The sequence below is a fragment of the Mizuhopecten yessoensis genome, unplaced genomic scaffold (assembly GCF_002113885.1).
Source record: "Mizuhopecten yessoensis strain PY_sf001 unplaced genomic scaffold, ASM211388v2 scaffold1313, whole genome shotgun sequence".
In the NCBI taxonomy this organism is placed as follows: domain Eukaryota; kingdom Metazoa; phylum Mollusca; class Bivalvia; order Pectinida; family Pectinidae; genus Mizuhopecten; species Mizuhopecten yessoensis.
In genome coordinates this window covers 218,654-233,076 of record NW_018403984.1, presented here as the reverse complement: position 1 = coordinate 233,076, position 14,423 = coordinate 218,654, and the positions used below count along the sequence as shown (strand labels likewise).

General features: G+C 36.7%; 1 protein-coding gene across 1 annotated transcript in view; it reads right to left on the bottom strand.

Moving 5' to 3' along the window:
* The window catches only part of LOC110459299 (multidrug resistance protein 1-like), a 26,587-nt gene extending 13,715 nt beyond the window's left edge, over positions 1–12,872 (bottom strand). The window contains 10 exon segments of the mRNA XM_021511486.1: positions 3,759–3,805; positions 4,374–4,627; positions 5,521–5,757; positions 6,392–6,505; positions 6,936–7,132; positions 7,677–7,794; positions 10,343–10,514; positions 10,860–11,031; positions 11,775–11,890; positions 12,729–12,872. Of these exon segments, the coding sequence (XP_021367161.1) occupies positions 3,759–3,805; positions 4,374–4,627; positions 5,521–5,757; positions 6,392–6,505; positions 6,936–7,132; positions 7,677–7,794; positions 10,343–10,514; positions 10,860–11,031; positions 11,775–11,890; positions 12,729–12,868 (1,567 nt within the window). The 5' untranslated portion in view covers positions 12,869–12,872.
* Between the last annotated feature and the right edge of the window lie 1,551 nt (positions 12,873–14,423).

Genomic DNA, 14,423 nt, shown 5'->3' with positions numbered 1-14,423 from the left:
CCCCCACTAGGATATAGAAAAATTATGAAGATATGTCTGTAAACACTAAACAATCAGTTGATCAAACAGTTCTTTCTGAATGCTATATTTCATCATTCGTCCTTCGTCCATATTTCTTCCAACCAGTATGCACGTGGAGTCATTTTGTTGCGAAGTTCTTTGTGAACTTAAAATCTTTTCTAAAAGCATTGTTAATTATACCGAATGATAATATTTGAAAAAGTGGTATCAGAAGCAAAATCCTGATACAACTGCAAGGGAATACAGGAATGAGGCGAAATGTCCACCATTGGATGGATGGGGTTGAATATAATCTCAAACTAAGTATGTCTGCAACAGGAACTGTCAATGAATAAGATTCTGAACATAATAAGGCATCACAGAATAATTTTCAGATAATAAAGCACCATATTAATTGGTGTATTTTATCTGGCCAAGGTGTCTCATCCCTTCAACATAATTTATCATGAGTTTATTGTAATAAGTGTCTGATGGTGGCTATTATTTGAGCCAGTTCCTACAAGCCCTGCCTACTATGAGTTTATTCTAATAAGTGTTTGATGGTGGCTATTATTTGATACAGTTCCTACAAGCACTTCCTATTATTAGTTTATTGTAATAAGTGTTTGATTGTGGCTATTATTTGAGAAAGTTCCTGCAAGCACTGCCTACTATGATTTTATTGTAATAAGTGTCTAATGGTGGCTATCATTTGAGAAAGTTCCTACAAACACTGCCTACTATGAGTTTCTTGTAATAAGTGTCTGATGTTGGCTATTATTTGAGAAAGTTTCTACAAGCACTGCCTACTAGGAGTTTATTGTAATAAGTGTTTGATTGTGGCTATTATTTGAGAAAGTTCCTACAAACAATGCCTATTATGAGTTTATTGTAACAAGTGTCTGATGGCGGCTATCATTTGAGACAGTTCCCACAAGCACTGCCTACTATGCGTTTATTGTAATAAGTGTCTAATGGGGGCTATTATTTGAGACAGGTCCTACAAGCACTGCCTACTAGGAGTTTATTGTAATAAGTGTCTAATAGTGGCTATTATTTGAGACATTTCCTACAAGCACTGCCTAATTTGAGTTTATTGTAATAAGTGTCTTATGGTGGCTATCATTTGAGAAAGTTCTTACAAGCACTGCCTACTATGCGTTTATTGTAATAAGTGTCTAATAGTGGCTATTATTTGAGACATTTCCTACAAGCACTGCCTAATTTGAGTTTATTGTAATAAGTTTCTGATGGTGGCTATTATTGGAGACAGTTCCTACAAGCACTGACATCTCCCAAAATTGCTAACGTGTACATGTCATGCGGAGGATGCCTTGCTCTGAAAATTTGACAACCTCATATTGTCTACACTGTTGGAATTACTTCCCAGACCCATATATGATGGTGGCTATTATTTGATACAGTTCCTACAAGCACTTCCTACTATGAGTTTATTGTATAAGTGTCTGATGGTGGATATTATTTTAGACAGTTCCTACAAGCACTTCCTACTATGAGTTTATTGTTATAAGTGTCTGATGGTGGCGATTATGTGAGAAAGTTCCTACAACCACTGCCTACTATGAGTTTTTTGTAATAAGTGTCTGATGGGGGCTATTATCTCAGACAGTTCCTACAAGCACTGGCTATTATGAGTTTATTGTAACAAGCGTCTGATGGTGGCTATTATGTGAGAAAGTTCCTGCAAGAACTGCCTACTATGAGTTTATTCTAATAAGTGTTTGATGGTGGCTATTATTTGATACAGTTCCTACAAGCACTGACATCTCCCAAAATTGCTAACGAGTACATGTCATGCTGAGGATGCCTTGCTCTGAAAATTTGACAACCTCATATTGTCTACACTGTTGGAATTACTTCCCAGACCCATATATGATGGTGGCTATTATTTGTGAAGGTTCCTACAAGCACTGCCTCCTATGAGTTTATTGTAATAAATGTCTGATGGTGGCTATTATCTGAGAAGGTTCCTACAAGCACTGCCTCCTATGAGTTTATTGTAATAAGAGTCTGATGGTGGCTATTATTTTAGAAAGTTCCTACAAGCACTGCCATCTCCCAAAATTGATAACGTGTACATGTCATGCGGAGGATGCCTTGCTCTGAAAATTTGACAACCTCATATTGTCTACACTGTTGGAATTACTTCCCAGACCCATATATGATGGTGGCTATTATTTGATACAGTTCCTACAAGCACTTCCTATTATTAGTTTATTGTAATAAGTGTCTGCTGGTGGCTATTATCTGTGACAGTTCCTACAAGCACTACCTATTATGAGTTTATTGTAATAAATGTCTGATGGTGGCTATTATTTGAGGCAGTTCCTACAAGCACTGCCTGCTATGAGTTTATTGTAACAAGTGTCTGATGATGGCTATCATTTGAGACAGTTCCCACAAGCACTGCCTACTATGAGTGTATTGTAATAAGTGTCTGATGTTGGCTATTATTTGAGAAAGTTTCTACAAGCACTGCCTACTATGCGTTTATTGTAATAAGTGTCTGCTGGTGGCTATTATCTGTGACAGTTCCTACAAGCACTTCCTATTATTAGTTTATTGTAATAAGTGTTTGATTGTGGCTATTATTTGAGAAAGTTTCTACAAGCACTGCCTACTATGCGTTTATTGTAATAAGTGTCTTATGGTGGCTATTTTCTGAGACAGTTCCTACAAGCCCTGCCTACTATGAGTTTATTGTTATAAGTGTCTGATGGTGGATATTATTTTAGACAGTTCCTACAAGCCCTGCCTACTATGAGTTTATTCTAATAAGTGTTTGATGGTGGCTATTATTTGAGCCAGTTCCTACAAGCCCTGCCTACTATGAGTTTATTCTAATAAGTGTTTGATGGTGGCTATTATTTGATACAGTTCCTACAAGCACTTCCTATTATTAGTTTATTGTAATAAGTGTTTGATGGGGGCTATCATTTGAGACAGTTCCTACAATCACTGCCTACTATGAGTTTATTGTACTAAGTGTCTGATGGTGGTTATCATTTGAGACAGTTCCCACAAGCACTGCCTACTATGATTTTATTGTAATAAGTGTCTTATGGTGGCTATTATTTGAGGCAGTTCCTACAAGCACTGCCATCTCCCAAAAGTGCTAACGTGTACATGTCATGCTGAGGATGCCTTGCTCTGAAAATTTGACAACCTCATATTGTCTACACTGTTGGAATTACTTCCCAGACCCATATATGATGGTGGCTATTATTTGAGCCAGTTCCTACAAGCCCTGCCTACTATGAGTTTATTGTTATAAGTGTCTGATGGTGGCTATTATTGGAGACAGTTCCTACAAGCACTGCCTCCTATGAGTTTATTGTAATAACTGTCTAATGGTGGCTATTATTTGAGCCAGTTCCTACAAGCCCTGCCTACTATGAGTTTATTGTTATAAGTGTCTGATGGTGGCGATTATGTGAGAAAGTTCCTGCAAGAACTGCCTACTATGAGTTTATTGTATAAGGGTCTGGTGGGGGCCATTATTTGAGGCAGTTCCTACAAGCACTGCCTCCTATGAGTTTATTGTAATAAGAGTCTGATGGTGGCTATTATCTGAGAAGGTTCCTACAAGCACTGCCTAATTTGAGTTTATTGTAATAAGTGTTTGATTGTGGCTATTATTTGAGAAAGTTCCTGCAAGCACTGCCTACTATGAGTGTATTGTAATAAGTGTCTGATGTTGGCTATTATTTGAGAAAGTTTCTACAAGCACTGCCTACTATGAGGTTATTGTAATAAGTGTCTGCTGGTGGCTATTATCTGTGACAGTTCCTACAAGCACTACCTATTATGAGTTTATTGTAACAAGCGTCTGATGGTGGCTATTATCTGAGAAGGTTCCTACAAGCACTGCCTGCTATGAGTTTATTGTAACAAGGGTCTGATGGTGGCTATCATTTGAGAAAGTTCTTACAAGCACTGCCTACTATGAGTTTATTGTAACAAGTGTCTGATGGTGGCTATCATTTGAGACAGTTCTTACAAGCACTGCCTACTATGAGTTTATTGTAATAAGTGTCTGATGGTGGCTATCATTTGAGACAGTTCCTACAAGCACTGCCATCTCCCAAAATTGCTAACGTGTACATGTCATGCTGAGGATGCCTTGCTCTGAAAATTTGACAACCTCATATTGTCTACACTGTTGGAATTACTTCCCAGACCCATATACCCATTTTAAGTAATTCGTATCCTACAAACATATGTTTGTAAGGATTCAGTTTTATTTGGGAATTTACCATTGAAATTACTTCTTTGACCCATATATATACATATCTATTTTTATTCTTTTATTTGGAGCAAAAAAAAATTCAAAAAAAATTCTGCATTATCATTGTCTAGTCGATAGATGCAGAAGTTGATAATTATACAAAACCATGTGTACCTCTGGAAGCTCCATAATGAAGTCGTGTGCGTTGGCCATCTTTGCTGCCGCTATAATTTGGTCCTGGGTGGCTCCATCCCATCCAAAGCGGATATTTTCCTCAATGGAAGTCGCAAAGAGGACAGGCTCCTGACTGACTACCCCAATGTGTTGTCTTAACCATTTCACGTTCAAATCCTTCAGGTTTGTACCATCAATCATTACCTATATCATAGAATATTGTATTCGACTATATCAAGGTTTTACTGTATACACAATGTACGTATCGAACGTGACACAACGTTTCAAGACCAACGGTCTCTTTGTCAAGATATGACTGAGTGAGTGATTTGCATTATTTACCTGTACAACGGTGTGACGAAATTGAATGTTTCATGTCATTCGCGTTTAATTCAACCCAGGATGTTTCCCTATTGATAGAGAGTGTACATGTATACACATTACAGTGTAATGAAATTGAAGAGCTAATTTAATATTGGGCGAAAAATTTCCTGGTGTACAGTAACTATTTACATGATGCACCTGTCTATCAAATTTTATCAAGACTTTATATCATTCCATCTTACTGCTCAGAAAACTATCAAAATGGTTTTACATTCTATGATCAGTCATTCAAAATACATATTAACTTTCCTAAAAAGCCTTCAGTCATTCATCAATACAAGAAAAAAGTTGTACAATACATACATTAGAATTATTTGACCGCTGACCCCTCAATGACACCTTTACCTTGGGGATACAGATCTGAGAGTGACCCTTTGTGACCTTGATCTTCAGTTAAGTGGTACACTATACACCCTCTGGTGCTAGTACATACAAAGTTTCATTAAAACATATTGGCCAATCAGTAGTTATCAACTGAATACATGTTTGACAAAAAATGCGTTCTAGACATTCATTTTCGCAGGATAATTAATTTTTGCCCTTACGGTCATCTCTAAAATATACAATTAATAGCAAACCTAGGATGCAAAGTAAAGGTGTATTTGGAAAGAAGTAAAAGTTGTTCAGATCTTAAATTAACTTGATGATAACTGCAACAGTTCTTAAAATCGTTCTTGATAAACCAAACCCAGGTTGAATTCACTGCTGCTCACCTGTCCACCCTCCGGGTCGTAGAACCGTTGTATGAGCTGTACCATTGTACTTTTACCACACCCACTGGACCCAACAAGGGCCACTGTTTGTCCCCTCTTAATCTCAAGGTCAACCTTGTTAAGAACTTTGACCTCTGGTCGGGCTGGGTAGCGAAATTCTATATCTTCAAATTCTATGTTTCCCTCCAAATGGTCAGGTGACTTTCCCTGCTCTGAACTGCTGTCAATGTCTGGATTCTGTAAACAAATAGAGTCTCATGAAAATAGTCGTCTGTGGATGGAAACAGCAGTTTATAGGAGACCATCAGCGACTTTAGGAGACCATCAGTGACTTTAGGAGACCATCAGTGACTTTAGGAGACCATCAGTGACTTCAGTGACTTTAGGAGACAATCAGTGACTTTAGGAGACCATCAGTGACTTTAGGAGACCATCAGTGACGTTAGGAGACTATCAGTGACTTTCCAAAGGTAATCCTTTCACTACTCTTTAATTTATCATATTACTCACACACACACATAAAGCCAACAAAAAAAAATGTTGATTTCCTGTTACATATTTCAGGGTAGGTAGGTAGGCAATACATTTTAAGTTTCAATTTTTGAAAAGGAAAATATTCTTGACTTTAACATTGCTTCCTTGAAAATAGCCAACAAAAATGTTATGGGTAGGCATGAAAAGTTAGGGTAGGTAGGGTAACTGGAAACACACATATCTTAGTTTGCCTAACACATATAACTTGATTCATATAAAGGTTCAAAAAGTCATACAACTATCCCGAATACCAGTTTTATTATGATACATATTTATACAATTTATTTGTGCATGACAAATCTTAAACAAGTTGAAGAAAAAAGTAAATGTTTGTTACCAGATCAATAAGCTGGTAGATGGTATAAGCAGCAGCTCTGGCCACGGTGAAGTCCTGTAGGCTAGGAAGTCCAGTCCCCAAGGACATGGCACCAATCAGCACAGAGAAAAACACCTGTAAGACATTGTCCACACCTTATGATTGAAAGTTAGACTATAGTGCTAACATTTCTTTGCAGATTTACTCTCATTATATCTGCATTCTGATAAAATTGGAGCCGGTGAATCAGGAACTCGGAGCTTACCAGTAAGCTAATGTCTGAATGTGTAGCCATTTTGATTGAGCGTTAGCTAGAACTGTTGCCATTTCAATGGACAGCTAGTCTGTGAATCTCTAACCCATTTGATTGACAGCTGTTGAATAGTAATGCCCACCAGTGGTGAGTAAAATTTAAATCTTCAAACTTTATTCCAGGAGTACCAACAATAGAACTCTGACACCATGGTTCATAGTTATAAAGTCTGACTTGTACTTTTAACTGTCTTTAAACAAAGCAGCTATCATATGATGTTATTGTTTTATTGTACCAGTACTTGTAACTTACGATCAGCACTTTGCCAATGGAGTAGGTGTCTGGTTCCTCTCGCGAGACTTTGGCTCCATACCAGAAAGCCAGAGCATATGTACAAAATATAACAAAGTACACTACACCCATGGATATACCATTGCCTAGAGCCTTTTTAATACCGAAGTTCCGTGCCTCAGAAAGCCTCTCACTATATCTGTAAAATTCAGACAATACTATCATTATTATTGTAGTCGTAGTTTCTTGACTACTCGCTGCTATTAAAATTAAGGTCCATGTTTTTGAAATTATAAAATAGCATGCCTACTTCTGAGAAGGTATATCAACAAATAAAGATGATAAAAAAAAGCAAATTGTGCATTTGATATTCATTTGAATAAACATTGGTTCTGCCTCAAATTAAACTTAACTGTACAGGGTTGATAGCCAATGACCAGGTAGCTTAATGGATGAGAGCGCCAATCTAGAGTTCAGACATTCAAATCCCCGTCTGAATGTGCATTTTCCCTCCTCTGTTACATGCCCTATTACATCCATATATAATTTGATGGCTGGTCAGCTTCTAGTATGGAGTTATATAATAAACGTAACTGAGAGGTTGCACAGAAGAACCTGTGGACTCAGCAGAAAACACCTCAATATTTTGAAGGAAATTTCAAAAACAAACTTTAATCTGTAGTACAAAAATTTCCTGTTGATTATCTACTCATACATTTTCAAAAATAAACAAAACAATTCAATAACCAACATACTTCTGACACGCCTTTTTCTCGCCACCAAATGCCACAACAGTTCTTACGGAGCTAAGGACTTCCTCTGCTACAGACCCAGCCTGAGCGTAGGCCTGGAGTTGATTTCCTGTCACAGATGTCAGAATCTGTAAAGTTAATACAAATTAAATAAATGAAATGAGCAAATGAACAACACTTATTAGAATAGCTGGATATAATTACAATCAAGCCTGCATTTAGTTAAAGAGTCCAACAAGAGTACCGCGGGTCGGAACAATATACGCCCGTCGAATGCCATATAGTGTTATAAACTTTCTTACATTGAAATAAGATCTGCATCATTCAAAGAGTGGTAAGCTGACATGCTATAACAATGTAGGAGGAGATCTCCAGACAAAAAATCAAATACTCAAATGAACAAAGGGCAATGGCTTTTGGAAAAATTGTCGAACCAAAACTCATTTAAGGGAGACACAACTTCATATCATGATTATAATGTATACCAAGTTTCAAAGAGATCCGTTGAAAAATGTAGGAGAAGATTCCCGGACAAAAATCAAATACTGAAATGAACAAAGGGCAATAACTTTTGGAAAAATTGTTATATCAAAATTCTTTTAAGGGAGACGCAACTTGAAATCATGATTATAATGTATACCAAGTTTCAAAGAGATCAGCCAAAAAAATCTAGGAGGAGATTGCCGGACATACAAAAGTTTACCATACCATAATACTCCTGTCAAATTTGACGGGCGTATAAAAAATGTAGTGTTAAAACAGGTGGTCTCTTAAGGTGGCTACACACTTTCTTAATTAACCAGCAAAATTCGTTGAAACTTTCATATAATGGTTATGGAACTATGTAGAGTTGATTTTATGCAAAATCTAAACATTCCGATAGTTTGGGGACTTTTTTGGAAAAAATACCAAAAAATTGAATTTTCATCAATTTTAACATTTCCGGGTTTTTGTGTGTGTGGCATTGTTCGGAACAATAACAACAATAATAAAATGAAAAGAAGCATTTCTAATTAACCCTACAAATATTTTATTTATCGCAAAATATGTAACACATGTTACACAAAGTGTCTTTTTTATTGAATTTGTACGGATAAAAGTGATTATCTTCAAGCTAAAAGCAAACAGAACACAAAGATCTATACATATAGAATGGGAAATTGAATAAAATATAAACAATGGCTTTATAATTAATTTATTTTACATTTTACAATCACTTAGATCCGGGTGAGAGTTGTCGTCCTTGAAAACAATAGAAACTTTTTGCAGGGGGGTGACATTTACACAATGACAGTTGTCTCTGTTTACATATAACAAAAATGATGGAAATAAATCAAATTATGATATCAAAATTATCAATTTAATTTTCTTTAATGGAACCAAATTACCCTCATTCCACAGTCCGCTAACTCGCGGTATATTTATAATTCAGGTACATATGTGACCAGAGGCTATCGCATGGTATGCCGTTCTCACGTGCACTCACACATGCATTTCATAGGTATCTTGATATTTTACGAAACATTATTTTCACAGAGTAAGTAGACTACATTTGTAAACACGATTTAATCGACAGAGCAAAACTCCCTCAACAGCGAAAACGTAACGACCTCGCGCTTATGAACTCGTGTAAGAACGTAATATGCACAAGTGAGGTCGGTACGTCCGCATTCCATGCGTTTCCTATATGACCTTCTTGAGGTCGTTTGGTCTCATGTCACTGTTTTCCTGTGAGCCTGTTTATGTCTATGAATTGGGAAGCTTTATTCCTGAAGTACGTGTGATTATACATTTCCCGGTAAAATCTAGATATCGGGTGTTGACATATCATCGGCACGCACGTGTACTATTGTTTACCAGGGGCCTGTTCGTTTATGTGGAGCAACCGGTTTGACCGTTTATAAATATAACAATTTCGGGTATAAATCCTGGCAGACGTGCAAATGTGTATGCAGGCCTTGCAAGGCTTTCTCAAGGCTCGCCTGAAAGCAGCATCAGATTACTAGGTCCGACCTTATTTAATGAACGAACAACAGTGGGCCGATCGGTTTGACCGTTTAAGCGAAAACGGCCCAGGTGTTACTATGATTTGCCCTACGATATTGAATGCCTGATACGCAATACGGAAATGACGACACGGTGTACATGCACATTTCGATCAAGATAATTGAGTCCGAGCTGTACTTTTTCCGGAAGTACATCACGAAAATGGACGCTGATGACGATGTGTGGAGCCACCTTAATAGAGGTGCTCCCTTGAGTTGGTTTCATTATGTATTTTAGAAAGCTGAATCTTTGATTATTTCCTGTACTCACATATTAAAAGAAATCCAAAGTCATCGGCTTTATATGATCTTTCAGCCTTTAACCCGACCAATGACCAATAAAAATCTAATCTGATGTAGACCTTGACATTAACATACTATGATGTGAACACTGAATCTGTTGAGGGGTTTATTAGATACAACAATCTTTTGACGTTTAAAGTGGTCGAGTGTGACCTTTGACCCTTCCTCCTTGACTCATGACTACCAAACTTTTATCAGCTTTAGAACTTAATGGTATCATGCCATGGTGTAGTAAAATCCATTGATGAATTCATGAGCATGCCTTTTAATACAGATTGTCCATGCAACTGAACAGACATCCGATGCACTATGAGGAAGAATTCCTTACCTTATTGAAGACAAATGCTGCCCCCATGATGATAGGACAGACAGAGAGTATGACCAAGGTCAGTTTCCATCCACACACAAAACCAATGGTGATCCCAGTCAGAAAGCTTGAGAAGAACTGCAGGAACGTACCCAACTTGTCCCCTATACCACTATGGATCTTGTTTATATCGCTGTAAAAGTATTATTTAGTTTCTTATTTCAGAAACTAGCTTGTACATACATGTACCTGCTGCTAAGAAGCATGGAAACATTAACGGGCCCAAGGGGCGTGTACAATTCACTTAATCTTAAGCAATCAAATGACTATAGCAGTTGAAATTTAAAGAAATCTTCAATCCAGCAAGCTGCCGGCCAAATATATACTACAATGATGGGTACATTAATGAACATGAATGGTTTTGGTCCCAAATTACTAAGTTTACAATATATATGTGCTGTGTATCAGGTCCATTATCATAATCAATCCTATTATACTTTAAGGGAGAAAACTCCTGATACATGAAGTAAGAACTTACTCTGACAGTCTCGTGTTCAGTTGTCCGGAATCATGGGTATCAAACCAGGTCATATCCTGTCTCATCACATTGCGGAAAAACCTCTTTCTGATCCTGTGGCTCTGTCTCTCAGCAGCCAAAGACCAGAATGTCACCTGGGCATAGCCAAGAAGGATAACTCCACAGCCAATACCTGTAAAATTTAATCTTTGGTAGATCACCCTTAATAAAATAAGCTTAAGCTTTATAATTCCTTTTATTATTATTGACTTGGAGTGCGTGATTTTTGTTGAAGGACTGGGTGTTTCTAAAAATAGTATTACGTATGACGTGTCTCCAAACAAACACACCATCCCTCTTTATTACATTTTTTCTCTCTCGATTGCTTGCATTACTGTTTTGAAAATAATGAAACAATTGTAGCCTTTAACTTCGGTCGTTACCTGGATTTATCGACCAGAGAAAAGATATATTGACCTCAGACTGCAATATATCCTTTCTTGGTTTGATAAATCCAGGTATCAATCCAGGTATCAATCCAAGTATCGACCTATACATTTCTGAGAACATTGGTGAAAATAGTAACTTGAATGCCTGTTATAATTGAAATTGGATTTGACACTAACTCATTTTGCTTGGTAGACTACAGCACTAGTTGAAAAGGTTATTTGCTACATTGTAGTTATATGTCAGTGTTACCGGGGAACATAAAAAAACACAAAAACTAATACAATATATTTAAGTCTTGGGCGAGTTCTGGCATGCATGAAAATGAATGTAAAATTCACAAATTACACAAAATCTACGAAATCAGGCACATATGGACACAGGTAAGTGGTCAATGTTTAAAGTAAGAAATCACAGGTCAAAGGTCAAGGAGATAATTGTCTCAACATCAGTACTTTCAATTATTAAATGAAAATTTAAGATTCTTACCAACATAGTACAGAGAGAATGTCCTCATTTGTTCTAGGAAGTCTGTGTCAATCTGTTTTTGGATGATACTGGTGTCCACAGTGCTGTAGTTGGTCCCAATGTCAGTAATGTATGGGCTGCAACACAAAATACACATAATTACCTCCCTTTAATCAACACAACATACACATAATTACCTCCCTTTAATCAACACAAAATACACATAATTACCCCCCTTTAATCAACACAACATACACATAATTACCTCCCTTTAACACCAAATTTCTACCCTATTTACATCATAAGCTGGAAGGACCTATTCTTTGACTAGATAGAAGACCACAAACAATTCTGATGTAAACCATTGTTAGATCTTCATAAATTGTATGCAAGCTTAAACTTTTCTCTTCAATTCTCTGTCCTTTTCTAAAAGAAATAACAATTTTATTGTGAGAACTGTAGAGTGATAATATTTTTCTACATAGTAGTGACCTTTAACCACTGTCACTTAAAGTCCTGAAACTCTTTAAAGTGATTCAGCATAACTAGTACAATAATTCTTTGAAGTCAGAATGCAAATGACAAAAGAGTATAAATAACAAAAGATGTCTATTTAATAGCAACCTTGAACTTTGTACCAGATTGAAGATCCTGAGATGCAGAATAGTTAAAGGTATTTATTACTTTATGCCCCCTCCCCAAATGTTATGGAGGGGCATTGTTCCCACTGAATTTTAGATTATGGGGTATACTTGATACATTTCGAAAAATTGTGTACCCCTAGGTACTTAGTTCAATAGGGCAATCCTTGAAAACTTGATATGCAACCAACTGATTGAGGGGTGAAAAACCTCATTTGGAGGTTTCTGGGAACACTAAACAGGGCTTCTAAACAGAAAAAATATTAGCACTCGGGTTTTACTGTCAAATAATGATCCAATGAAGTTATAGACTGTAAAATAAACAAAATATTACCTAAGAAGACTTGGGTTGGCAATACATGCTGCCTGTGTGAGCCCGACATTAGTCAGGAAGTCTGCGATAACCTCAAGGATGGCTGTGTACTTTCCCACGTCTACGAAGGAATCAGTCATTGTCCCAAACACAATGATCATGGCAGGCATCCCCGCACCATGAGCCATAGCCCCTATAGAACCAATGATCATCAATAGCCGGTCCCAGCAGTCAGAAAAACGAAACTGAAATCACAAATTAATGTTTTTATTCATATGTTATATGTTATACATGTGTTTATGTTTTGTTGCATCCTTTGAGTTTCTCACACAGCATTAATATGTACTTCTAAATGACCAATGAGGACCAAAATAATAATTGTGTTTACGCTATCATCCTCATGAAAATAGTGTAAGTAGGAAGGCATTTATTTTTTATTTTTTTTGAAACTATTTTATGCTTACAGAGAGCAGAAGTTCTGACTAACAGTGCATATTGATCACTAAAATATGCCAATAAAAAGTTAAGCAATTTTGCACAAAAAGTTAAGGGTAGATAGTGTTAGCGGAAACAAGATTTTTTCATATTTGGCCTAATGATTGTAAGGAGTATGACAAAACATCATGGCTGTCCCATAGTCTGCAAATGTACAGTGAATCCTGTCCATTTTCCCCTTCGTTATCCAGACATCCTCTCTAATCCAATAATGCTGTATCCCCACTTCTTATGAATAAGAAATGTACTACTTGTACCTAATGTACATGTAAGACTTTTATCTTGTCGGAGATTCAATTTTTGTTTGTTTGATAAATCCAGCAACTTTTTTGATTGAAGACATTTCGCTTCTCACATTGTGACTAAGAAGTTGGTCACAATCATTAGGATATTAGTAGTCTACATTAGCAAAACAAGATCTCAGCATGAAAGTTTGGTCATAACCCATAATATTAAATAGTATATCGTAAAATGAGGGGGGAACATAAAATTTTATTTTTATTTATATCTTTCGTGTTTAGAACGGCCTTAAATGTTTCTGAAGGGGTTTTGCAATTTCAGATTTGAAATGTGTGAATCAAAATTTTGTTTGAGAATGTGTGAAATACCTTATTTAGAGAATTACATAAAATGATCATTTGGAATAAGATGTGTTCTCAAGAACTTTTACATTCTCAACTTCAAAATATGTTAATTAAAATTTCATTTGAAAATGTGCCAAGTTAACCTAACACCATTTATATTTTTTTTGAATCAGAAATAAGTAGGGTTGAATGTTACAGGTACGAACCGTTTCAAAGAATCCAACAGCGTTCATCGGCTCCTCCTTTTTCTCCTTGTCCTCATCGTCTGACCCAGCTGCTGAACCTGCCTCCACCACTGGTCCCTCTAGCCCCGACTTCTTCACTACCACCCCATTCACTATTTCCTTGTCAGCTCCAAGGGGTGCCACCGCTGTGTAAGTTAAACATCAAAGTTGTAGTACTGTTCTGGGCTACTTATATGAGTCAGATTCTGAGATAGTCAGGTAGTTTTATGTTTTCAAAACAGGACTGACTGAGGACTTGAAAACAGCTCACTCAACGGTGAATTTTTTTGTTTACCTTCAAATTTACATTTGTTGCAGTTTATAATTTTCAAACTTGAAGCTATCATCTTAGTTTCTAATTCTTATCATATGCTGTGTGTTTGTTCTTTTCCATGCAGAATTGCAGATGATTC